The following is a 26088-nucleotide window of genomic DNA, read 5'->3' as shown; positions in this document are numbered from 1 at the left end:
GTTCAATGAGAGTCTCTGTACACCTGGCTTATCTCAGGTGCCAAGGAAATGCTCAGCAGGGTGCCGGGGTTGGGGCCACTTTTTGCAGCCACGTGGCCTTTGGAGAGGACCTGGTGTGGTTGCTGGACTAGACTCCGACTGCCTACGGTGTCCTGCAGGTCAGCTGGGAGCCCTTCCCTGGAGCAGGACCCACTCTCTTCATGGAAAGCCCCGTGCAGCGGTCCCCTGGTGATGGCATCCGACAGTGATGTGAAAATGCTGCTGAACTTTGTGAACCTGGCTTCCAGCGACATCAAGGCCGCCCTGGACAAGTCGGCACCCTGCCGCCGCTCGGTGGATCACCGCAAGTACCTGCAGAAGCAACTCAAGCGCTTCTCCCAGAAGTGCTCTCGGCTCCCGCGGGGCCTCCCTGGCCGAGCTGCCGAGCCCCACCTGAAAAGGGGGTCTGAGGACAGGCCAGCGAGGCTGCCCCTCCAATGTCACCAGCCTAGCCCCGGTGGGGTTGGGGGCTGCCAGGAGAAGGCTCTGGGGAGCCCCGACAGGGGAGAGTATCTGTCTGGGCAGCAGGAGCAGGGCCTGCATGGGCAGAGCCTAGAAGCTGCCCGGCCTGGCCAGGTGCCCATGAGGAAAAGACAGCTGCCCGCCTCCTTCTGGGAGGAGCCTCGGCCCGCCCACAGCTTCCCCTTGGGGCTGGAGGGGGGCCTGGGCCCCAGGGAGGGACCTCCCTACAAGTGTAAGAAAACGTGCCAGGGCTTGGAGTCTTTGGGGCCCGAGACAGCCCCGGTGTGCCTGTCCCCAAGGGCACTGGTAGAGGAGACGCTCCGAATGCCTGGGGTCTCCCTGGTGGGTCATGTCAACGCCTGGAGCTGCTGCTCCCTCCAGTACCATGGACAGCCCATGTACCCGGGCCCTGTGGGTGTGCTGCCTCAGGGGTCTGTGCCCAGCCTGGGCCTGTGGAGGACAAGCCCTGTCTCCCCTGGGGAGCTGGCCCCCTGCTGCAAAGATGTAGATGGACCAGGACAGAAGGTGTACCGCCCTGTGGTCCTGAAGCCCATCCCCACCAAGCCAGCTGTGCCCCCGCCCATCTTCCATGTCTTTGGCTCCCTCTAGCCTGGCCATGAGGGGCTGGGCACCTCCACTTCAGGCCCCCCTGACCAGGTGGGCGGGAGTGGGGGCCTCTGAGTTGTGCAGTGGTGTGGCCTCTCCCCATTGTGTGGGAGGGGTGAGGCAGGACGGGGCAGGGGAGGGTCACCTACTCTGCCCTGGCAGCTATACCCCTCCTACCCCAGGCCAACCAATGACCTCAAGTCCCTGCTGCAAACCAGGGCAGCAGAAGTGACCCTTGCCTGCCCGACCCCCCCCCTCGAAAAAAAAGCCAGAGTTCCCATCTGTTTGCTGCCACTGTGCACACGTCCTCACTTGTTATTTTCGTTCTTTGTAAATATTAAGAAAGTTAAAAGAATAAAGGCATTTCTTTTGCAGTTTCCATATCTTGGGTGTCTTGAAGTTGAAGGGTCCCCAGGCCTGGGCCCCAGGATCCCAAACTTCTCTGGGGAAGGCAAGGTGCAGGTTTGATGTGGGGCTAAGCTCTCAGGGGGGGTCCCCTTTTCCCCACCTGTAGAAGGGAGGGTGTGGGACGAGAATGGTCCAGGCCCTTGTGGCCAAATTAACAAATTGTTCCACTAAATCATTCTTCTTTTAAGCATGGCCTCTGGCTCTACATTTGTTGTTAACTGCTGTCAAGTTGGTTCTCACTTGTAATGATCCTGTTTAGGGTTTCCAAGGAGTGACTGGTGGGTTTGCGCCTCTGACCTTGTGGTTAGCAGTCCAGTTCTTAACCTACAGCTGTGCTAGGACACCAAAAAAATAACAAAGAGGTACTGCCGTGTGCATGTAGGTCCCCAGGTTAACTACTGATCTCCCTCTCCCAGGTTTGGCACAGTGCCAGGCACCCATGAAGGTGTTTGTCCTGAGGGTGTTCAGCGGTAGTAAAATCATTGAAGGATCTCTCCCTGCCCATGGCCCACAGCTCTCATTGTCAGTTCACTTTGTGGCTTACACGCCCAGCGCTGGGCCAGCTTGACTGGGACGTTGGCACCCAAACTAGCTAGTGGTGCAAGGCTGGAAACCTGCTCTGCACCTCAGTTTCCACATCTGTAAAATGGGGGACTAGATCAGGGGAGCAAAGAGAGGTATCACCACTGCCTACGGACCCCTCACCTCTGGGGCCCGGAGATGGCCTCAGACTCCTTCCTAGCACAGTGCTCTAGCGATGGTTGAAGGCCCTCCCCAGCTGCCTTGTTTTGGCTCTGAGCTCCCCTGGAGTGGAAGTCCATGTGGAAGGGCTGCTCGCTGGCAGATTTCTGGTGGTTTCTATCTGATGCTCTCTGAGACTCCAGTCACAGAAGGCAAAGCTGTTCTGAGCAATTATGTGACATATGGGGTTGGGGTTGGGAAGGTCCTCAGATGGGACCCTCAGCCTCAGATTGCTGTCTACGGAACAATGAGGAGCTGTCACTGAGGCAACCCTTTTGGATCCATTCTGATGGGTCTTGGCTCCTCCTAACTGCCCTACTCACCCAGGTTCATGTCCCAGCCCTGCCACCTCTAAGCTGTGTGATCTTGGCCAAGTTCCTTAACCTCTCTGTGTGAGTGCTGAAACCCTACATAAACCTCAGTGGTGGCATCTGCGGGTCTTGCCACGCACTATCTCCAATCATGTTCAGAAACAGTATGGGCCACAAAACATAGTTCCCAGACCATCCAACCAACAGACTCTGTGGAGGATTTCTCAGGTGCTGCCTGAGCCCAGCCCAACCTGAGATCTGTTCATTCAAAACTCAGGAGGCCTCCACTCAAAGCAGCACCCTTTACTAGGACATTGGCCAGCAGAGCACACGATCTCTCAGTGTATAAACAAGACAGGACACAGGTACACAGAAGAAAGTTTGGTATTATAAACAAAAACCAGCCACAGTTACAGCCTCGGATAGTCAAACTCCCCTGAATAAAGAACAAACTGTGCTGGTTCAAGAAGGACCCAGGGCCGTCTCAGGAACTGGCCATTTTATTTAGTGTCTAGTCTACTGCCCAGAAAGTAGAACTGCCGTATGGGCATTTCTAGGGTTCTGTGATGCTATAGGACTGTCTGTGAGCTACAGACCCTTCCAGGGGCTGGGAAAATACCAGAGTAGGAGGTGGGAGGACTCCTGCAGAGCGTAGTGCGGGCGTTGGGTGTAGACTAACACACTCAGAACTGGCCTGGGGGTGGGGGTGGGGGCAGGGTTGCTGGCTTGAGGGAAAGGATGTGGGGTAGGGGTCTCTCAGGAGGAGGCTTCCTGAGCAGGTGTAACCATCAACAGTGTGGCAGTGGATCCCTATTCTAAGAACCCAAATGTAGTACCAGCACACCCTGCCCAGGGGCAGAGTGGTGTGCCTCAGTATCCCCACGCACCTCTCAGCTTCACCTACTCCTGGTGCACCTCCCTGGGGCAGTGTTCCCACCCCAGCTCCACTCATGCCTGGATTTCTCAGCTGGGGAGAGGCGACACCCTTGGTCTGATAGGACTTGGTGGTCTGTGAAATGCCTGGTTTGAGTTGACCTGATACCCACCCCTCTCCCTTGCACCTCATACCATCCCAGGCTGGCCCTTTCTACTATCCCGCCATCCCTGATGCATCTTCCGGGAGGAAATGTAAGACACTGACTTGGGTCTTCGGGATTGAAAGGGGAAGAGCAGGGAGTGGGGGCTGCAAAGGTTCCTGCAGATTCTGCAGGGCCTGCAGCAAAGCGGCCTGTGATCATGCCCAGCCTGCTGTGTGTGCCCAGGCAAACCCCTCCCCTTCTCTGGGCCTATTTTCTGTAGGTACGGTGCGGAAGCTGGTAGGGAGAACCCTCTGCCCTTGGTCAGAAGAACTGCGTATCTTCACAAGCCATAGGACTTACTGATACCCTGGAAATCCAGGTGTCAGGTCACGGCCAGGCCACTAGGGGGCACCCAACACCATGCCTGCTGCCCAGAAGCGGGAACGAAGGCCCTTAGAGGAGCCAGCCAATGGCAGAGCGGGGCGGAGAGAGCGGAGGCTCTCTCCGTGGACTCCGCGTCCTGGGCCAAGCAAGGTCCCCTGCGAAAGGATGCTGCCTGCTCTGACAACACTACAAAGTGGCTTTCAGCTCCTTTGCAAAGACCGCTGTGGAGTCCCTGTAGTTTCCATAGAAACTGGATGCACCCTGCTCTGCCCAGCTTCATATGCAACCCCTGCCTGTCAGGCAAGAGTCCCAGGGAGGCCGCGGAAGGGATAGCCTTCGTACAATGCCAAGTTCAGAGTCTTTGCTCCGGTCCCATGACATCCCTCAACGCCACCGCCTTTGCTCATGGAAACATCTAGAATATTTTTATTGTAGGGTTTTTTTGTTTGTTTTCCCTCGTGTCTCACTTTCGTAACCAAACAGGGGTGAGGACAGTGTCAGTGAATATGTGTGTGTGCAGGGTAACCCCAGTGTTGGGGGACTTGTGGGCACAAGAACCCCCCGCTGGACACGGATCTCCTGTTTCCATGGAAACTGAACCCGGATCCTGCCCAGCCCCCAGTCCCGACTGGGGCAGCGCTGAGTACCAAGGCTCTTGGAGTCTGGAGAGGGGACGGTGCCAGGCAGATCATCACTTATGCAGCATTTATTGTGCTGAATGCAGCCCTCGGGGATCGAAGGCCTCCTCCAGGCCTGGACCCCATCTCCTAGGAGGAGGGTAAAGGACCAGGTGGAGGGATTCACAGAACAAACAGTGTGGAGGCACCTGGAGGTCTGCGGTGAGGTTGCCCTGAAAAGGCAGACTTGCACCTAAAAGTTCTCCAGTCGAGTTGAGGACCAAGGATCTCTTGCTGCCACCCCACCCCCCCACCCCCAGCCTCAGCTGGCCTCTCCGGCCCCAGAACCAGAGGTTTCTCTCGTTCCCAATGGTAGCAAAGGTCTGGGATCTACTCATTGGTCTGAGAACAAACAGGACTTCTCTCCTGCTTAACATGATCCTCGGCTTGGGGCAAAGCTCTGGCCCAGAGACCCTTCAAGATCATGGCGCTGCCCCGCCCAAGGGGGTGGGGAGAGGCAGCTGGCAGCCTTGTCTGTCCCCAGGTTCCCTTGTACTTGGGGATACCAGCATCCTGAGTCTTAGCAAAGACAAACTGAGATACGACTCCTTCATCCCCACGGCCTGGTTACTGGGTGTTCTCGTACTTCAGATATCGAATCAACCTGCCCGGCAGCGGCAACGTGTCTAGGAGTTTTATCCGGTATTTTCCAATAGCTTTCCGCACCTGCAGCCGGCAAAGGTGAGCCAGGGGTCTCGGAGGTTCTGAAAAAAGGAGGGAAAGAGATTGATTTGTCTCCCATCCAAGTATTAACCAGGCTTAGTTCTCAAGATCGGAAAAGATTGGGCACAGACTAGACATGCTGATTTGTTAGCTGCAATCAACAAAGGGTTTGCAGCTCCACCTCCACATGTGGAAGGCACCCAGATGTGGCTACAAAGAAAGGGGTCCCTAGACCCCTTTGAAAACACCCGGCAGAGCACATTCCGACTTTTCATTCCTCATGGGCCCCCACAGCCTAAGGAAGTAGATACAGCCCATTTCACAGCTGAAGAAACTGAGGCTTAGCATGGCTGCAGGCCACACCCAGAATCACACCTGGAATGGGAGCCAGCATCTCCCAGCTCCTCCTCCACTGCTCCATCCTGGATACACAGCCTGAACCACCAAGCACCTTTAGTAAAGGGGTCAGAGATTTAAGTGCCCTTGTGTGGAATTCAGCTCTGGGCTCCTAGGTGATGCTCTGGGGACAGGGTGAGGGCTCAGGGACCACAGACCAGGCAGCTCCCAGCAGGTCACAGAATCCCAGTAGACTGCCTTCCCTGAGTTGTTCTGGGGGCGGGAGCAAGGGGGTGAGGAGAGGAGAGAGGCAGGAGCAGGGACTGGGCAGTGAGGGGGTCATGTATTTCAGCCTTGGATACAGGGAAGCCTTGACACAGAGCACGTGTTTGCCAGACCCAAGACTATCATTCAGTCAGTCAGTCACACATGCATTTGACATACAAGTGCTATACTCCCCGCCTCCCAGGGCCTGGCCCTGAGCTCTAGCGTGAGGCACATAGGAGCCTTCACATGGGCTCCGAGAGCTGGGTCTTAAAGAGAAGAAACTCCCTGGACAAGGTAATTCCAAGCAGTAGGAACAACGTGGGGCCCGGGGAATTCTGGGTTGGGCCTTCGCCATTACTGACTTTTCCATTGCCCTTTGATCACTCGTCTGTCTGGAATGCTGACGTCACAACCACGCATTACATGAGAAATCACGTGGGAGGGTGTGAGCAGTTGGAGGGTGGAATTCCAAGTAACCAGTCTAGTGCTGGTCAAGAATGATGAGGTCTCCTTGTCAATAAATGTTTTTGGCACATCAAGGCTTCTTTATGGGTTTCCCTGGGACATCTTCAGTTCTAAGGAGATACAGTAGGATAAGCACTGCACCTCAAGATCAGTTTGAACCTCAAGGTCAGAAGTTCAAACTTACCAGCCAATCTTTAGAAACCTAATACAGAGCAGCTATGAGTTGTAACCGACTCGACAGCACTTACCAACAGCAACGTCCTTCTCTACAGGCATAAGTGGTTAAGCACTGAACTACTAACCCAAAAGGCTGGCAGCACAAACCCATCCTGAGGTCCCTCGGAAGAAAGGTCTGGCACTCTTCATCTGAAAGGGTCACAGATTTGAAAACCCTGTGGGGTAGTTCTACTCTGCACACATAAGAGAGTCTCCATGAATCAGAAACTAACAACAGCGGGGAGGAGGGAGACTGTGAGGGGGAAATGACCAAGGGTCCTGGTGTCAGCAACCAGCTATTCATTCGTTCTGTAGTTTAGTGAGAACTGTGCTCTGCATGAATAAGCAAATGTCCTCACTCCTCCATAGTTTTACCAAAGGCCTCGACTCATGTTCTTTATGGGTATTGGGGTAAATGAAAGAGCCTACAGTGGGTTTGAGCTCAAAGAGGCATGGGGGTCAAGTCGGAGCCGAGATGAGTCTGAATCAGAGCCTGGAGGGCGGGCCACATGGGCAGGCAATGGGGGTGCATGCACTCACCCACCCATACAAGGGAATGTCAACAGTGTTGGGCCGATAGTAACTTGCTTCAGATCTGTCTCTGCCCCACTTGACTGGCACACACTTTGCAAAAACCTGTGCTGCTCAGAGCTGGAGAAAGCCCTGTTGTTGTTGCTCAGTGCCATCGAGTCGGTTCCGATCCATAGCGACCCTGTATAGGGTTTCTGAGGAGCAGCTAGTGAGCCTGAACCACCAATGTTGCAGTTCAAATGACCTTGCATTCCAGAGCATTAACCCACAGCGAAATGCCTCTAGACAGTGCATGAGTCCCGCTGCTGTACCTAATTTGACTGTTTCTGATACCTCACCTACCCAGGAGAGCTAAGAATACCAGATTTAACCAGGCTGCCTCATTCACAATGAACTCTACATCCTGGGGGAGGGGGGACAGGGGGAGCAGACCCACGCATCTGCACACACCCAGAGCTGAAAACTTTCCTAGACCAAACCACAGGCTGGCCAAGTGGGAAGGGAGCTGGACGCTGAATCAGTCTGTCCAATTTCCTCAATGTACAGACGAGTTCTGAGGCCCAGAGAATGGAGGGGCCCTGCCCATGGTCACACAGTCCCCAGCAAGGCCCAGGAGCCAGTGACATCAAACCACTTGGGAACATGCTGAAATGCAGACTCTCAGGCCCACCCAAGACATGATGAATCTGAATTACATTACTATAAGATGCCCACATGCTTGAGATACATTTTATAGTTTGAGACATCCTAGCCCACTGTCCTCTCCTCTCTTCTGCTTCCCAGTGATCCCCAAAAGAGGACAACTTAACCCACAATCTCATGGAGCTGTAGTTGTTTAACCATCATGGAAAGACTTCATCAAACCTGGGTTTGAATCTCAGCTCTGTCTCTAACTAGCTACATGGCCTTGGCCCCAGTGCATAACCACATTTGTCAATCAAGACAAGGTATGTAGTGGGTGCTCATCAATAATGCTAGTAACCAGCCCCGAGAACTGGGCCTCTCTGATGGGCGGGTGGCCTGCCAGCAGCAGCGGTAAGAGTCCTACCTGCCTTCTCCTTGATGACAGCCCAGTCTTCATAGCTATCAATGTGCTCCTTCAAGCGTGAACAGAGCTGCACGTTGCCCACATAGTCCAGAAGCACATCGATGATGGGTCCTGCCCAGCGGCTCACCTCCGGGGCTGAGAGGATCTCACAGAACTGCAAGAGAAGGCACACCTGGGCTTCAAGAGCTCATCCTGCAGGTGAGGCAGCTGAAGAGCATCCAAGGGCAGACACCATGGGACGCAGCCAGGTCTAGAAACCCTCCTCACTGACACTCTAACCAACACAGGCAGCTACTGACAAAGAAGAGATGGGTTACATGGGCAAGTCAGATTGATTACCTCTCTGAGCCTCAACTTGTCTATAAAATGGGTATACCGGTACCAGTAGCTATTCAGGTCAACACATGGTGACCCTATAGGTTTCAGAGTAGAAAAACGTTCCACAGGGTTTTCAATGACAGTTGTTTGTTTTCTAAAGTAGATCCACAGACCTGTCTTCCGAGGTGTCCCTAGGTGGAGTCAAATCTCTAGTCTTTCAGTTAGCAGCTGAGTGTATTAACTGCACCACTCAGGGATTCCATAAAAGGGGACTATGAACAATAAGGTAATATAAACATAAACTTCTCTGCACACGGTCCTGTTGTTAGGTGCCATCTTTATTGTTGTTAAGTGCCATTGAGTTTGTTTCAACTCATAGAGACCCAATATAGGGTTTCCAAGGAGCGGATGGTGATTTTGAACTGCCATTCTCATGGTTCAAACTAGCCTTGTGGTCCTTGTGGATCTTGTGCCACACCAGCACTCCTAGGTGCCATCTAGTCAATTCCAACTCATAGTGACCGTGTGCACAGCACTGCCCAGTCTTGTGCTCTCCTCACAATCGAGCCCATTGCTACTGTTGTGGGGTACTTTGAGGAGGCAGGCCTTCCCCAGTCATACTTAGGGGCTCATCTTCCAGCACTATATCTGACAATGTTCCACTGCTATTCATAAGGTTGTCATTGGCTAGCCATTCAAAAGTGGATCCCCTGCCTTTGTTCATAGTCTGTGTTAGTCTGGAAGCCCCCACTGAAACCTATCCATTGTGGGTGACCCTGCTGGTATTTAAAATATGGGTGGCACAGCGTCCGGCATCACAGAAACACATGAATCACCAGATTAGGACATGCTGACAGACTTGTGGTAGCTGCACACAGTTGTTGTTGTTAAGTGCTGTCGAGTCAATTATGACCCATCACCACCTTGTATAGGCGCGTTCCAAGGAGCATCTGGTGAACTTGAACCACCGACCTTGCAGTTCAAATGACTTTGCAGTCTGATAAATCAGCCCACAGCGCCACACCAGGACTCCTGCTCCGTACAGTTGTTGTTGTTGTTGTTGTTATGTGCCATCGAGTCGTTTCCGACCCATAGCAACCCTGTATAGGGTTTCCGAGGGTGTAAATCTTTACTGGAGTAGAAAGCCTCATCTTTCTCCCGCGGTGCAGCTGGTAGTTTCGAACCGCTGACCTTATGGTTCGCAGCCCGATTCGTAACCACTACGCTACCAGAGCAAAATGATGGCCATTAGCCATTATGGCTGTGTCAAAAGGTTGGTAACTTCCTTTCCATCTGACTTTCTGTGTCAGCACCACGGACAGATCCTGCCTCTGGCTCGCTGACCTTATTCCAATCAGCTCTCATCCTCTTCCAGTTCCTGGTCACCTAACATCAGATTCAAGCTGTAAATGGCTGGGGTCACACGCCCCTCACTCACACAAAATTCCCCACCAATCCCTTGCTGCCTTGTTGGCGCCTTAAATTCTCCAAGAGCTCGAACCAAGAAAAGAAATTAATTATTCACCTAACTCCCTCACAGCTTGTAAGCCACCCAGTTAGTCTCCTCAGAAGCGTGTTAACCACTAGTCACCATCGCCTGCAAAGGGTGTTAACCACTGGTCTACACTAACCAACCAAAGCATGCCTCCACCTCTCCAAGTCCACACTCCCTCCAGGTCTACACCACCTCCAAAGCTGGTTAACCTCCAAAGAGCGTTAATCACTGGTCTACACTGCCTCTACACATGTTAACTACTGGTCTGTCTACATAGCACGTTACCCAGTGGGTTCTTAACCCTCATTTGCACAGTCCCTGTACTCGGACACTTGTTCTACGGGAACCTCCATTACCCCTGCCCCCCTCAGCTCCGCCCACTTGCACCCCCTTAACAAGGCGCGCGCCCCCCCACCTGCACCACTCCGGGTGTCTTGTCGGCAGCGGGCGCGTCGTTGAAGCGGTTGGAGCGCGTGGGGACCGGCGGGTGGGGGCCGTTGCCATAGAGGCACGAGAAGCAGGGTTCGCCATCGCAGCCGAGGTCCATGAGGAACTTGAGCAGCGACAAGCACTTCATGGCGAACATGATGGTGGCGGGGAAGGCGGTAGGGTGTGTGGCGATGTAGGCGTCGATGTTGGCACCGTGGTCCAGCAGCAACTGCATGGTGCGCAGGCAGCCATGGCGAATGGCCACGAGCAGCGGGCTGAGGACGTCGCGGTTGGGGTCGGCGCCGGCCAGCAGCAGCCGCTCGGTGGCGTGTACATTGTTGTTGACCACGGCGAAGTAGAGCGCGGAGCTGCGTCGGTCCTCATAGAGGCGAGCGCGCTCGGGCGCCAGCGGCGCGTTCACGTCGAAGCCCGCGCTCAGCAGCTCCTCCAGCACCTCGTCATTGTTGCGCTCGGCAGCCAGGTGCAAAGGGCTGATGCCACTGCGGCGCACGCGTGTGCGGCTCGTCACCGGCAGCAGCATCTGCACGATCCTGCGGGCGGAGGGAACGCACGCGGTCACCAAGCTGTAGAAGGCTCTGGGGGACGCAGTGTGTGGAGCGCGACGAGTGCTGGCTCTGCCGGCAGAGGGCGCTGGGAGATCAGCCCAGTCAGGATGTGGGGAGTGCCGGGCGATAGCCCGCCAGCAGATAGCGCTCAGGGGCTCAACCCAACTACTTTCCCACACAGAATGTGGAGGGGAAGGGCAGATGACGACCCACCAAGAGGGGGAGCTGTGGGGCCAGCTGTCCCATAGTGACCACATTGGGAAAGGGTTCTTTCAAGATCTTCACATTATGGAAAGTGCAGCTCAGAGAGCTTCCACAGTCTTCCCAAGGTCACACAGCCAATAAAGGATGCATCTGGGTTTCAAACCCAGAACATTTGACTTTCAAAGTCTGCGTTCTTATAAACTTCATCCAGACTGACTGTGATATCAACCATCTCTCACTGACTTGTCTTAGCCTAAGGTGTGCATCCCATTCCCAGCTCAGTTATATGGAGAAGTGACTGGAAGTTTCCCAAACCCAATGAACCAAGTGGTGAAGTTCAGGGAGGTGGGGCAGGCGGTCATCTTACCTGAGAGCTCAGTGCATCCCAGGATCCATCTAAAGACTTCACAGACACTCTGTGGTTTGATCTTTACAATAACCCACAGAGTACATCTCATCATTCCCATTTTGCAGATGAAAAACATCAAGGCTTGGAGAGCTTAAGGGACTTTCTCAAGTCAGGAGAGGTCAGCCAAGGCCTGCACCTCCTCTGACTCCTGGGATGAGCTGTCCTGCATGCTTGGGGTAGGGGGCCCAGTGGAGCTGCCAGGGAGGACACAGAGGGACAAATGTGTCTGACCCCAGTCATCGCTCCCCTCCATCAGCATGGCCTTGGCTGCTTCTTTCTCCTGTGGGTTTAAACACCTCCTCCCCTGAAGGCTCACTCTAGCCTCTCCCAGCCTCTGTGCCCTGCACTGGCCCTCTGAAACCTGGCTGGGTTCTCCCAGACTCCGCACCACTATTGGCATCTTACACATATCAGTGTACTAAATCTTCCCAATAGCCTTATGAGGAGTTCTGGTGTGCCACTGTAGGATATGCACTCGGCCAGAAGGTTTGAACTATAAGGTTGGCGGTTCAAACCCACCAGCTGCTCCTCGAAAAAAAAGGCCTCTATGAGTCGGAGCCCCGGTGTGGTGCCGTAGTATAAGCACTCAATCATAAGGTCGGTTTGAACTGCAAGGTCGGCAATTCAAACCCACCAGCTGCTCCTTGGAAACCCTATACAGGGTCACTCTGAGTTGGAACTGACTCAATGGCACTTAACAACAACAACAATAAGCCTTATGATGTAGGCACAAGAGTTATCCACATTTTACAAATGAGCAAATGAAAGTCCAGAGAGGGTGTGTGACTTGCTCAAGGATGAACAGCCACAGCTTCCTAGTCTGACTTCGTGCAGCATGACCCCATGAGTCACCTGTCACAATACTGTCACTCCAGCCCTGTGGGGAGCCAGAGCCAGTCTATGGCCTTCATTTTCATACTTGTGGCCCAGAGACCTAGAGTGGTTAACCAAAGCCTGGGCTCAACCCCAGGGCTCTTGAGTCCTTGTCTTTGTTCTCTCCCCCCAGGCCCCCAGTCACCCTAATCCACCCAATCCCTGCCAACAGGTGACCTCTTAGCCCCGCCTGGCACTCTAGTGAGGGAAGCAATTGCCAGCAGCGTTGTTCCCACGCCTCCTAGCACGCCTGCTTCCTGGAGATCCCATGTCAGCGACCTCCCGCTAGGGTATCAGTGGAAAGTATTATTACTGTTACTGACGCTATGTTTGCCTAAATTGGCCTCTAAAACCTCAAAAGGACATTCGCACACCCGGGGGCTAATTGACTCCTAATTTCTATTTGTGTTGGCGCACTCAACCTAACCATGCTTTGCAGAGGTGCTGGTCCCAAGCAGGGTCAGGACCTGACTCTGGACTGCGGTCACCACTAGCAAATGCTCTGTAACAGCCATAACAACAGTGGGAAAGCCACCCCGGGCTCCTGGCCAGATGGGGCTGGCAGCTCCTACAGGTCACAGCTGGGCTCCAGTACCTCCCTGGCCAGCTAAGGGAACGTGGGGGAAATGTGGGAAGCACTCACGGCCTGGGATGCCCGAGCATCCTCTCATTAACACAGTGCTATGGTGTGGCACTGCAGAATCAGCACAGGACTGCCAGCCACAAGGTCAGCGGTTCAAACCCACCAGCCACTCCTTGGAAACCCTATACAGGGTTGCTATGAGTCAGAACTAACTTGAAGGCGCTTAATAACAACAATCTACTGGGAGCTTATTGGCTCTGTGGTAAAAGCACTGGACCTCAAACCACAAGATCAATGGTTTGAACCCATCAGCCACTCCATGGAAGAAAAATGGGGCTTTCTGCTCTCACAAAGATTTACAACCTTGGAAACCTTATTTGGGGTTACTATGAGTCAGAACTGAGTCCCATAACAGAACTTTGCAACAACAACAACAAAAATTATCTTGTTGTCCCTGCTTCTATGGGGCCGAGCCATTCCTAAAAGGACAGCAGACAGTTGGGATAGAGACCGGTGTGGCCAGCCCTCCCATTTTACAGAGGGTGAAACTGAGGCCTGGGTGTGGGGTAGAGAAGGGACACAGGCAAGGCCAGGGCAGAATGTTGGTCTCCAGAGTCCTGGGTTAAGCCCACCCAGAATGCCCCACTTCTTCTGACCAAGGGGTCTCCTCATTTCTCACACAGGGAGGTCCTGGAATCAGAGAGCATTATTGTTCAAACTGCACTTTATGATGAGAAACAAAAATGACCATTGCCCAACAGACCCTTGGTTGTCTCAGAGACCTGGTCCCCTGTCTATTCCCTGTCCCCTTGTAGTGGCCCCAGCTGCCAGAGCAGCCTTACCCACCAGGTCCTAGGACCAGAGTCCACTTAGCTCAGGGCCATTCTGAGCCCCACAAAGCATCGTGACAGGCACCAGATTCCTCAGGGCTAACTCTTGTTCCCTGTCCCCAGATCTGACGTCCTGCCCAAATCTCAGCCCTTCAGGAAATAGGGCAGGCCTTCCTGAGCATAGCGGAGGTGCAGCATCGGGCAATGGGAAAATAGCTGGACCTGAGCTACATTGCCAGCTCTGCCCATTGGCCATCTCAGACACACTGTTGAACCTCTCTGAACCAAAATGGCTTCATCTTTAACAGAGGTAATTAATCATAGTAATCATGAAGCCAATCACCATCCTGGCCCAGCTGAGTCAAGTTCAACCCATGGTGACCCCAGGTATGTCAGAGTAGGGCTATCTGCATCAAACTTTCAGTGGCTGAGTTTTCAGAGATAACTCACCAGGTCTTTCTTCTTAGATGTTGAGCACGTTAACTGTTATTAGGAACCACTCAAGGACGTCTAATAATAATGTTACTGTTACGTGCTTTCAAGTCCATTCCAACTTTACAGCCGGAAACGCTGTCCAGCCCTACACTGTTCTCACAGCCATCGCTAGATCTGAGCCCATTGTTGGAGCCACTTGTCAATCCATCTCATTAGGGACCCTCCTCTTTTTCACTGACCCTCCGCTTGGCTAGATACAATGCCTAATTATCGAGGCTCTACGGCTTGCTGTGAGCACGTTACCTTTCGAAATAGTAGCCACAGTAATGTGGTTGCTGAGAACGTACTGTGTGTGAAGGACACATTTACCTCATTTCAACCTGGAAATGAGCTCAGAGCTGAGCACTTTTCTCAGAACTCCTCATAGCAACTCAGCAAGGTGAGATGACATCACAACCACATCTTCCACAGAAGTTGCTTTTGAAGATGAGATCTTACACGTCAAATGGATGGTCCTCACTCAATGGTAACCTTTGGTCTCTTGACCTGCTACCCCAAACACGGACCTTCTGAGTCACCAGCTCACTATGGAGTGTTAGCTGGACGCCAGACTTCAGTTTCACACGGAACCAGCTGCCCACCGATAGTTCCTCTGTCATTGACCTGCTTTGTGGTCAATCCTGCCTATGTGTGTGCATGTGCTCATGTGTGTGTATATATGCATGTTTATGCATGGATCTGCACCTGTGCAGGTGTGTGAACCTGTGCAGGTAGGTGTGTGCACACCTGTGTGTGCTGGGAAGGGGGGTGTTTCTGGCCTCTCTGACCCTGGATGATCCTTGTCTCAGACCCAGGAAAGAGTCTAGTGGAGAATCTGTCCCCAGCTGGCCCCAACATGCAGTAGACCCTGGCCACCAGGCCTTCCCTCTGGAGGTGAGTCTGCAACCTTCCCAAGAAGCACTGCTCAGCCCAGAGCTGGAGTGAGGTGGTTCCTTGGGGAGGAAGGATGAAGGAAGGGCAGCTCCACACACCTGCTGGGCTGATGTCAGGGGGTCACTGGACCCTCAGAGAGAGGGTGCAAACCACCACCTGTCAAATACAGAGAAACTCCGACTGGCCCAGGAAGAGCACTCGAATGCACGACCTGCTTCTAAGCGACTGACAGGTAATTCAGGACCACAAGTTGATGCAAACATCTATCATTTTCCTCCAGCAAAAAGTCCCTGAGGAGCCCCTAGGGGTGGAGTAGATTCCGAGCTGGGGTCTACCAGCTGCTCTTCAGGTGAGACAGAAGACTTTCTGCTTCTGTAATGATTTGCTGCCTTAGAAACCTCATACAGGGTCACAAGTGACACACAGCCACCACCACCAAACAGTCCCCAGCTTCCTGCATTGGAGGACCCTTCAGTGGGAGTGGGGAGGGGCCTGGGAATTCCCCTTACGTGAATCCTTGAGCTCTGAGCTTCAGTTTTCCTTTCAGTAAAATGGGGATATGAGCCTGTTTGTGAATGTGCTTTATAAACTGCATTTAAATGTAATACCTTCAGTACTCTATCCTGCCTTGGCTAAACAGTGAGCTCAAACCCAACAGTACAGTGCAATGGGGCAGGACCAGGCAGTGTTTCTTTCTACTGTATTTAGATAGGGTCGTTATGAGTCGTAACCAACTTAAGGGCACCTCACAATGACAGTAAGCACTCGACCACAAGATAGGCAGTTCAAACTCACCAGCCGCTCCTCAGAAACCCTATACAGGGTCTCTATGAGTTGGAACGGACTCAACAGCACTTAACAACAACAATGACAACAACAACATCTTGCCTTATTTCAAGAAAGAATTTTAAATGGCTGGCAAAAATAGATAAAGTACAGCAAAGGTAATCTAAAGTAGCAATACAAAAGAAAGGATATTTAAAAACAAGGGGGGAGGTCAGAAATGAGACCCAAAATGCAAATCTAGGTTTTTAGGAATTATCAGTTGTATAAAAAATACAGCCAGGACACTCCTTAGACATGAGAATGGTGAGATTTGGATGTGCCATAAAGAAAGACCAACCACTAGAAAAACAAAGAGAAAGTCGGTGAACACAAAGAAAACCCTCGAGTGAACTGGGTGGGCCCAATAGACCCGACAATGTATTCGAATATCATGAAGGAGACTCAGGACCGCCATGCGTCGACAGCAACAACATACCTTACGTTGGCCACAGATGCTGAGGGATGTGTGTTACCCAATACTCACAGCAGAATCACCTTCTTGTTGTTGAATGCTGTTTGAATCGGTTCTGACTCAGAGCAACCCTGTGTAGGGTTTCCAAGGAGCAGCTGGTGAGTTTGAACTGCTGACCTTGCGGTCCAGTGCTTTATCCCACAGCACCATGCCAGAGTCCCCTGTTGTTGTTGCTGTTAAGTGCCTTCGAGTCGGTTCTGACTCATAGTGACCCTGCATAGGGCTTTCAAGGAGTGACTGGTGAGCTTGAACGACTAACCTTGTGTTTCACGCGGGTTTTACAGAGCCACACCAGGACTCCTTAGGCCTTCAAACACCCAAAGCTGCAGCCACATCCCTACCAGTTACATCAGAACCTTAGGTGAAGGGAACACTCGCATGGGGTCCGGGGTGCAGCCAGGGATGAGGACCTCTGGAGTTGGGGGACTGTTTTAAATTTACCTTAAAGGAATCTTGAAGCATCAGCTCTTGTCAAACTAAAGCAGTTTATCACTAAATGTATTTCGATGCTGACCTGCAGTTTCACTAGGTGGAAATGAGAAGTAGGAAAAAGTGCGCTTTCTCAGTGACTCGAATGTGTGACCCCCAGCGACCCTATGAATGGAGTAGAACTGCCTTGTTGGGTTTCCCAGATGTATTGCTTACTAGAGCAGATCCCCAGCCTATTCCCCTGAGGTTCAAACCATCAACCTTCTGGGTGACCTTTACACCCATCAACTGTGTCTCACAACAACAAAAGCAAAAACAAGACGTGTGGATCTTAGACTCTTCTCTCAGCGATGCCTCGTGTCACCTCCTCCAGTTGTGTGTCAAAGCCTGAAACCCGTTGCCTGACCCTGGGTACTGTTTCCATGCTATGAACGAGCAGGGTGTTTGGCAGATGAACAAGTACAGAGCGCAGCTGGAATGTCACCTCAAATCCCCAAGCACCTTATAGGGTTTGGTTAGGGCCAGCAATGCCAAGTACCCAGAAGTGGACAGAGAGCCCTGCCATGTAGCAGAGGCTACAGGGCACTGTGACTTAACCCTTTGTTGGATGGCCATCCTCAGTCTTAGAGGATGACTAACAGATACATCCATTAGTCCACATAGACTCATATCTTACCCCCCAAGTGAGAGACGTCACCTTTGGAGCACCTACAAGCTGTGTGACTTTGGGCAAATCACTCAACCTCTCTGTGTCTTAGCATCCTCATCTGAAAAATGGGAATACTAACAGTACCTGCCTAGCAGAGTTGTTGAAGGAGAAATATGCGGATAACATAAAGTAGTGGTAAGTGATTGTTCACTTATGGTGTTTCTTTCTGCCATATATAGACAGGTGTTCAGTCACCCCACGCTTGCTAATTGCAAAGAGACTTTCCTCTTTTTCACCCTGAGGGGTTGGGGGCTGGGCTGACCTGTAGTTGCCCTTCTTGGCAGCCACGTGCAGGGGCAGCATGCCATCCTTGTTGGCCTTGTTGGCGTCGGCACCCTGGGACAGCAGAAACTCCACCACCTCCTCGTGCTCATTCTTGCAGGCTTCATAGAGGGCAGATGCATTGTCGCTGGCCTGAGTGTTGATGTCGCCGCCTGGAGAAGGACAAGGAAGTGACAACCCATCAGGTGTGATGACCCATCAGGGTGGCCACTACCCTGGACCTAATGCCCAGTCCAAGCTGAACTACTTAGTGCTAACCACTACTAGGCATCCCATCATTTTATCATTTCTTCCAGATGAACACCTTTGTGTTAACACTGGCAGTGTTACTGAAGGAGGAAGTCCAAGGCGCATGGAAGGCATTGGAAAGAACAAGACACCAGGAATTGATGGAATACAAATTAAAATCTTCAACAACCTGATGCAGCACTGGAGGCACTCACTAATCCATGCCAAGAAATTTGGAAGATAGCTACAAGGCCAAGTGATTGGAAGAGATCTATATCTGTGCCCATTCCAAAGAGAGGTGACCCAATGGAATATGGAAATCATCAGAAAACATCATTAGTATTTCATTCAAGTAAAAGTTTGCTAAGAAAAATTTAAAAATGGCTGCAGCCATACATTGACAGAGAACACCCAGAGATTCAAGCTAGATGCAGACAAGGATGTGGAACAAGGGATATCATTGCTGACGTCAGATGGATCTTGGCTGAAAGCAGACAATACCAGCATGATGTTTACCTGTGCTTTATTGATTATGCAAAGGCTTTTCATTGTGTGGATCATGACAAGCTATGGACAACATTGAAAAGAATAAGTATCCCAATCACTTAATTGTGCTTATGAGGAACCTGTACATAGACCAAGAGGCAATTTTTGAAAAGAATAAGGGGATGCTGAATAGTTTAAAATTAGGAAAAGTGTGAACTAGGGTTGTATTTTTTCACCATAGTTATTCAACCTATATGCTGAGCACATAATCGGAGAAGCTGGATTATATGAAGAAAAATGTGGCATCAGGACTGGAAAAAGACTTATTAACAACCTGCGATATGCAGATGATACAACTTTGCTTGCTGAAAGCGAAGAGGATTTAAAATACTTACTGATGAAGATCAAAGACCACAGCCTTCAGCATGGTTTGTACCTCAATGTAAAGAAAACAAAAATCCTCACCACTGGACCAATAAACAGCATCCATGCACATGGAGTCGGTGCCGACTCGATGGCACCTAACAACAACAAAAAAAGTACATGGAGAGAAGATTTAAATTGTCAAAGACTTCATTTTGCTCAGCTCAACCATCAACACTCATGGAAGCAGCAGTCACGAAATCAAATGACATACTGTAATAGGCAAATCTGCTGCACAAGACCTCTGAAAGTGTTCAAGAGCAAAGATGTCAGTTTGAGGACTAAGGTACGCCTGACTCAAGCCGTGGTATTTTCAAGAACCTCAGCATAGTGGTTACGAATCGGGCTGCGAACCTCAAGGTCAGCAATTTGAAACTACCAGCTGTTCTGCAGGAGAAAGATGAGGCTTTCTGCTCCCATAAAGATTTACAGCCTCAGAAATCCTGCATACGGTCACTATGAGTCAGAACCGATTCCACAGCACATCACAACAACAACAACATATGCATGTGAGAGTTGGACAGTGGATAAAGGAAGACTGTAGAAGAATGGATGCATTTGAGTTATGGTGTTGGAGGAGAATATTAAAAATACCATGGACTGCCAGAAGGACAAACAAATCTGTGTTGGAGGAAGGACAGACAGAATGTGCCTTGGAAGCCAGGTTGGCCACACTTTGTCACTCATACTTCAGACATATTGTCAGGAGAGACCCGTTCCTGGAGAAGGCATCATGGTTGGTAAAGCGGAAGGGTAGAGAGTAAGAGGAAGACCCCCAACTAAATGGAGTTGCACAGGGGCAGCAGCAATGAGCTTAAATGCATCAGTGATTGTGAGGTTTGTACAGGACTGAGCAGTGTTTTGTTCTGTTGTGCATGGGGTCTCCATGAGTCGGTGCCGGCTTGATGGCACCTAACAACAACAACTTAGGGTCATTGTGGAGTCCTGGTGTGGCACTATAGGATAAGCACTGGACCTCAAGGTCAATTTAAACTGCAAGGTGGCAGTTCAAACCCACCAACTGCTCTGCAGAAACCTTATGGTGGTTATGTGCCATGGAGTTGGTTCTAACTCATAGCGACCATGTACAGGGTTTCTGATGCTGTAAATCCTTATGGGAGCAGAAAGCCTTATCTTTCTCCCGCGGAACAGCTGGTAGTTTTGAACTGCTGATCTTAAGGTTCGCAGACCGATTCGTAACCACTGTGCTACCAGAGCTCCTTGCAGAAACCCTATAGAGGGTTGCTATGAGTTGGAATCCACTCAACAGCACATAACAACAACAACATAGGGTCACTATGAGTCCAAATGTACTCGATGGCACCCAACAACAAAAACTATTGGAGAGAGAAGTGCACCCCCTTAAGACCTATAACTCCCTTCTGCATCATCAAGACCCTGGGGGCTGCCAATCTGAGCAAAGGCCCCTTACAGGCATTTCAGCGATGCTGCCCTTGGCTGAGTAGTCAGGATGCACAAGCCATTGTAGGTTACACCTGTTGTCTTGCTTGAAAACTAGCCTGTGAGACCAGGTGAAACAGGTGTTTCTTTTGTCTCCAAGCCACAAAGGAGGATGTTGAAGCACAGGTAACCATAGCAACAGACCACCCAGCTCATAAATCAGAGCTGGACTTGAGTCCGATGGCTGGATGAGTAAGGCTTGAACTCATACTATGTCAGAAGGGGCTGCTCCAGTCCCAGGGGAGCACAGAGTCCTTAATATGAGTTGAACTGTGTCCTCCCAAAAGAATGTGCTGAAATCCTAACTGCTGGAGGATGTGGCCTGGTTTGGAAACAAAGTCTTCAAAGATGTTATTGGTGAATAGAAAAGGGGTATCTGATAACAAAGATGAGAGCCAGAGACACTCAGTGGAAATACATCTACAACCCAGGGGGTGGCAAGGGTTTCAGCACCAGGAACTTGGAGAGAGACATGAGCAGTTTCTCTCTTAGAGCCCCAAGAAGGAATTTACATGGCCGGGCCCCTGATAACCTGAATCATCAATTTCTGTTCTTAGCTCTGGTAGCGTAGTGGTTACGAATCGGGCTGTGAACTTTAAGGTCAGTGGTTCGAAACTACCAGCCGCTCCGCGGGAGAAAGATGAGGCTTTCTACTCCCGTAAAGATTTACACCCTCGGAAACCCTGTACAGGGTCGCTATGGGTTGGACCCGACTCGATGGCACTTAACAACAACAACAACATAACAGGATACTTATGATTGTTGTTGTCAAGTCGGTTCCAACCCATAGCAGCTGGTGAGCTTGAACCAGCGACCTTTGGTTCAAGCTGACTTTGCAGTCCAGTGTGTTAACCCACAGTGCCACACCAGAACTCCTGTTTTAGCAGCCCCAAATAGAGCAAAACTCCAATGACTTTACTACTGGGGTTTGTTCAAGGTTGTTGTTGTGAAGTGTAGTCAAGTCAGTTCCGACCCATAATGACTCTATATAGGGTTTCTGATGCTGTAAATCTTTACAGGAACAGAAAGCCTCATGTTTCTCCCTGCGGAACCGCTGGTAGTTTCAAACTGCTGACCTTGATGTTCACAGCCCAACTCATACCCACTACCCTACCTGAGCTCCTTTTTGTTCAAGGGATAGAGGGGAATTTCCTTGGGTCTCCTTTAAAGACAACACTCAAATCACACCCATAGGAGAAAGAGTAAAGGCCAATCTCCTACACCTCTTCCATCTCCGGTTGGGGAGGGTTGGCGTGCATGTGGCTTTGTCTCCAAAGAGAGGTGCAGCCTGTTCATCAGGTTTACTCCGGAAGGAAATGGAGCTGAGGCAGTTCTAAACCAGTAAGGGCTGAAATCGAAAGCCTCCTCTGCTAACCACGGCTCCTCTCTTCTTAAACATTTTGCTTATCTTCGACTCTCTGGTGACTTTTAAAATGTTCCATAATGGTGAGGCTGCTTCCTGGTCTAGTGCAAAGGAAACGGGACGTGGGCCAATTCAAGCTTCCATTTCACTGTTCACAAGCTGTGTGGCTCAAACAGCCTTTTAGAGTCTCAGTTTCCCCCATCTGTCGACTAGAAGTAACAGTACCTACTGCTTGGGGTTCCTGGGAGGAATAAGTAAGACCACAGAGTTGAATCTTCATGCATCATGCCTGGTGCTCAGTTTGCTGTCTTCTATTGCTGGCAACTCCAGGTGTGCAGAGTCTAACTGCTCTATAGCGATTTCAAGGCTGTGACCTTTCAGAAGCAAATCACCAGGCTTTTCTTCTGAGGTCCCTCAAGGTGGGTTCCAACTGCCAACCTTTCCAATAGTTAACCTCTGTGTCACCCAAAAAGCCACTACTGTCAAGTCAATTACAACTTGTAGCAGCCCTGTAGGACAAGGTAGAAACTGCCTCATAGGGTTTCTGAGGCTGTAAATATTTATGGAAACAGTCTGCCACATCTTTCTCCCATAGAGTGGCTGGGGGATTCAAACCACCAACTGTTTGGTTAACAGCCAAGCACTTAACCTCTACTCCACCAGAGCTCGTCTTTGTGACACCCACAAATTGTGTAAATGCCAGTGAAACTCCAGGGTGGAATGGCCCAGGGGCTCCCTGGAAGGCCTGCTCCACACAATAAAAATATTGGGATTTAAAAATGGAGTAGACCCCTAACTCAGAGTTCGGCAGGAGATCAGGGCAGGTGTAGAGTGTCAGCTGTCTCTAAACCCACTGAGCATGGGGCTGCCAGAGCTCTTTTGTTCTCAAACGGGTCAGTTGTGCACATTTGTCCATGGCTGAAGGCAGTGGCTCGGGTCTGTCCGCAAGGATGCTCAAGCATGTGCTAAGAGCTCTGCTCTTCTGGACACAGCCCTGCATTGGTAACTCTCGAGACCACAGTGGGGTGGGCAGTGAAGAGAGCATGGAGCTGGGAGCCAGGTGGACAAGGGTTCGAATCCAGGCTCTCTAAGCAATCATTACTCAATCTGAGTCTGTCTCCTCATCCACAGAATGGGACAAGAACAGTATCTGCCTCAAAAACCGCACTGACCAAACCTGTGTTTGTGCTGAGCCCAGTGTCCAGCACACAGTGGTTGTTGTTGTTGTTGTTGTTAAGTGGTCCCCAATAAATTAACCCCATTCGGCCCCAGAGCCTTAGTTATATCTTTCCCAGATATTTCAGAGTTCAAGACCCAGCTCTGCTTCTCATTTGCTGTGTAATCTAGAACAAATGACATGCCCATCCTGGGTTTCATCACCTACAAAATGAGGTGATGTCAGTGCTATCTGAGTCCCTTCTGGCTCTGAATGTGACATCCTAGAAAGGGAAGTTGTTGAGGTGTCAGGAGATCAAGAGCTGATTGGTTCTACCATGAATTTGCTTAGAGAAATTACTTCCCCTTACTGGACTTTAGATTCCTCGTTTTGCAAAACAAGGATGTTGGGTTAGATTGTTGTTGTTGTTGTTGTTGTTGCCTTTAGGTGCTGTTGAGTTGGTTCCAATAACAACACTATGCACAACAGAACGAAAGACTGCATGGAGCTGTGCCCTCCTCAGAATGGTTAGGTCTGAGTCCATGGTTGCTGCTGTTGTACCAGTCCATCTTGTTGAGGCTAGATTACAGATTGTAACTAGGTGGCACGTGTACCTGATTTCCCACATCTGCCCTATGTGCATACGTCACTAATGGATGTCAGCGCTCTTTCCCACTGAGTCTGACACGATCTCAGAATCGTTCTCAAGCCAGCACTCCAAGAAGATGTTATGCTGTCTTAGAGCTGATCTCAGGGGTCCTTCCCAACAGAGCCCTGGAGACCCTCAGTCACTCACCATACTTGGCCAGGAACCTCAGAGCCTCCAGCTGGCCACTTTGGGCGGCCACAAACAGAGGGGTGATGCCGTAGGCATTCTTGGATTCCACTTTGGCGCCTCCGCTCACCAGGATCTCCATGACTTCCAGGTCATTCCGGGAGACGGACTCATGCAGGGCTGTCCAGCCTCGGTTGCAGCGATGGTTGGTATCTGCGTTGTACCGCACCAGGATCCTCACAGCCTCTACATTCTTGCGCTCGCAGGCTGCACCCAGGGAAGAACAAGGCTGTCAGCAGGACCTATGGCAGGACTGGACTGTCCATGGCTGCATGCATCGATTCATTCATTCATTCATTCATTCATTCATCAGACATTCATTCAGCAAATCATCATCAAGTTTTTTCTAAGTTCCAGGCCTTGCATTGACCCAAGGCTTTGTGACAAACACCAATAGTAGCAATAATGCCTGCTGACAAGTACATAGGGCAGGTTATGTGCCAAGTAATCTGATCTCATCACTTTACATGGGTTAGCAACTTTATGTTCCAAACCATTAAAATATGTTATGTTCCAACAACTCAGTTGTAAGTCAGTTCTGATGTAAGTTGAATACTTCTTTTTTGTTGTTTTTTAGTTACTTGTCATTATTATCAATATCTGTATAAAGCCCGATCTTTGAATATTTGCAAGTGAACATCTGAGAACGAAAGCATCAGCGAATTGTGTTCCGTGACTCGGATGTAGTGCATATTAGCAATGATAAGATGTACAAAAGAAAAAAACAGTTCTAAGTGAGGCTCATTGTAACTTGAACACATCACAAGTTCAGGACTACCTGTAGTGTTATTATCCCCTTTTAACAGATGAAGAAGGTGAGGCACAGAAAGGTTAAGTGACTTGCCCAGGTCATTCAGAAATTAAGTGACAGAGCTGGGATTCAAACCGAGGTTTTTGGTTCCAGAGTCTATGTTCCTAACCTCTGTGCTATGACAGGGAATGAAACAGACAACTTGTCTCATTGCCATTAACTAGTTGTTACATTGCCCTTGCATCTGTGCCCTGCTAGGCTGGCAGAATTGCAGGAGTAGGGACCATGTCTTTCCATCTTTGAGCTCTCAGCATCCTCCTTGTGCCTAGCACTGGGGGTGGGGGTGGGGGAAGGGTAGGAGGGGGGGACACTAGGGAAATGTTGAAGAATACAGGCCGACCTCAGAGATTTCTTGAGATCAGTTCCAGACCACCACAATAAAGTGCATATCACACACAGTAAAGCTAATTGCACGAAGTGTTTGGATTCCCTGTGTCTGGGGAAGGTGCTGTTGGCACTATATTGTAATCTATGATGTACGTAATAAATAGCATGATGAAAACTATTGCACAGAGACACGAAGTGGGCACATATTGTTGGAAAAATGGCATTGATAGACTTGCTCCATGTAGGGATACTACAAACCTTCAATTGTTTAAAAAAAAAAAAGAAAGAAACAGGCAATATTTGCAAAGCACAGTAAATCAATGAGCAATAATAAGAGGCCTGCCTGCCTTTCATGAATGAATGATTTGGTGTCATGAATGATACATCTGAATGAACCTCTTCCCTTCAAAGCAAAGTATCTTGGGAAGTGATGTGTCTACAGAAACAAGACTTGATGCCTAACAAGACTCAGTCCGCCCCAGGGACTGACCTTTATAGAGTGGCGTCTCTCGGGACTTGTTGGAGATGTCCGGCTCCGCCCCAGCCTGCAACAGTGACAAGAGGCAGTCCAGGTGTTCCCTGCATGTGGCCAGGTAGAGGGCTGTTTCCTCTTGCAGGGTGCGTTGGTCCAGGGTTGATGGGTATGCTGGGAGAAACAGATGGGAATTCCAAATTAGGAAGACATGGATCCCCCCAAGAACAGAAACGTGCTGCACCCTCTTCCATTACCTGGCCCCAGTCTGCCTTCGTCCCTTCTGTCTTGGACCCTGTCATGTCATAGGCTGACCCTGCTGCCTGGTCATGGAAGCCCATTCAGAACCTCCTCCTCTGGGAAGCCTGTCCTGGCTGGCCCTCCTCCTGCTTTGAATGACCCTTGTTTTCCTCTGCTTTCCCACTTGCCACTGCTGGAAACTCGAAGTTGCACACAGCTGTTTCTGCCCTGGAGCCTAGTGGGCTGTTTGCTGGGGAGGGGTGCTGATTTAGAGCAGAGGAAGGAAGGAAGGAAGGAAGGAAGGAAGGAAGGAAGGAAGGA

At 50.7% G+C, this 26088-nt stretch overlaps 2 protein-coding genes across 2 annotated transcripts in view; one reads left to right on the top strand and one right to left on the bottom strand.

Annotated features, from left to right (window-relative positions):
- The first annotated feature begins 201 nt into the window (after positions 1 to 201).
- Positions 202 to 1110, top strand: FAM181A (family with sequence similarity 181, member A). The gene has a single exon (XM_006839629.1). The coding sequence runs from the start codon at positions 232 to 234 to the stop codon at positions 1108 to 1110; it is 879 nt and encodes a 292-aa protein (XP_006839692.1). The 5' UTR covers positions 202 to 231.
- A 4104-nt stretch (positions 1111 to 5214) lies between these two features.
- Positions 5215 to 26088, bottom strand: part of ASB2 (ankyrin repeat and SOCS box containing 2) — a 35614-nt gene continuing 14740 nt past the window's right edge. Inside the window, exons 4-9 of the mRNA XM_006839551.1 lie at positions 25546 to 25701; positions 23879 to 24124; positions 17946 to 18117; positions 10402 to 10966; positions 8174 to 8327; positions 5215 to 5351 (exon numbers count right to left, since the gene is read on the bottom strand). Of these exons, the coding sequence (XP_006839614.1) occupies positions 5215 to 5351; positions 8174 to 8327; positions 10402 to 10966; positions 17946 to 18117; positions 23879 to 24124; positions 25546 to 25701 (1430 nt within the window). The remainder of the gene's footprint in view (positions 5352 to 8173; positions 8328 to 10401; positions 10967 to 17945; positions 18118 to 23878; positions 24125 to 25545; positions 25702 to 26088) is intronic.

The sequence above is a fragment of the Chrysochloris asiatica genome, unplaced genomic scaffold (genome assembly GCF_000296735.1).
Source record: "Chrysochloris asiatica unplaced genomic scaffold, ChrAsi1.0 scaffold00025, whole genome shotgun sequence".
NCBI lineage: Eukaryota > Metazoa > Chordata > Mammalia > Afrosoricida > Chrysochloridae > Chrysochloris > Chrysochloris asiatica.
Note: the sequence above shows the minus strand (reverse complement) of the source record. Positions and strands in the feature narration are given on the sequence as shown.

What these genes read in the sequence shown, in the direction of transcription:
- FAM181A (XM_006839629.1), top strand. Translation starts at nt 232, where the DNA reads ATGGCATCCGACAGTGATGTGAAAATGCTGCTGAACTTTGTGAACCTG.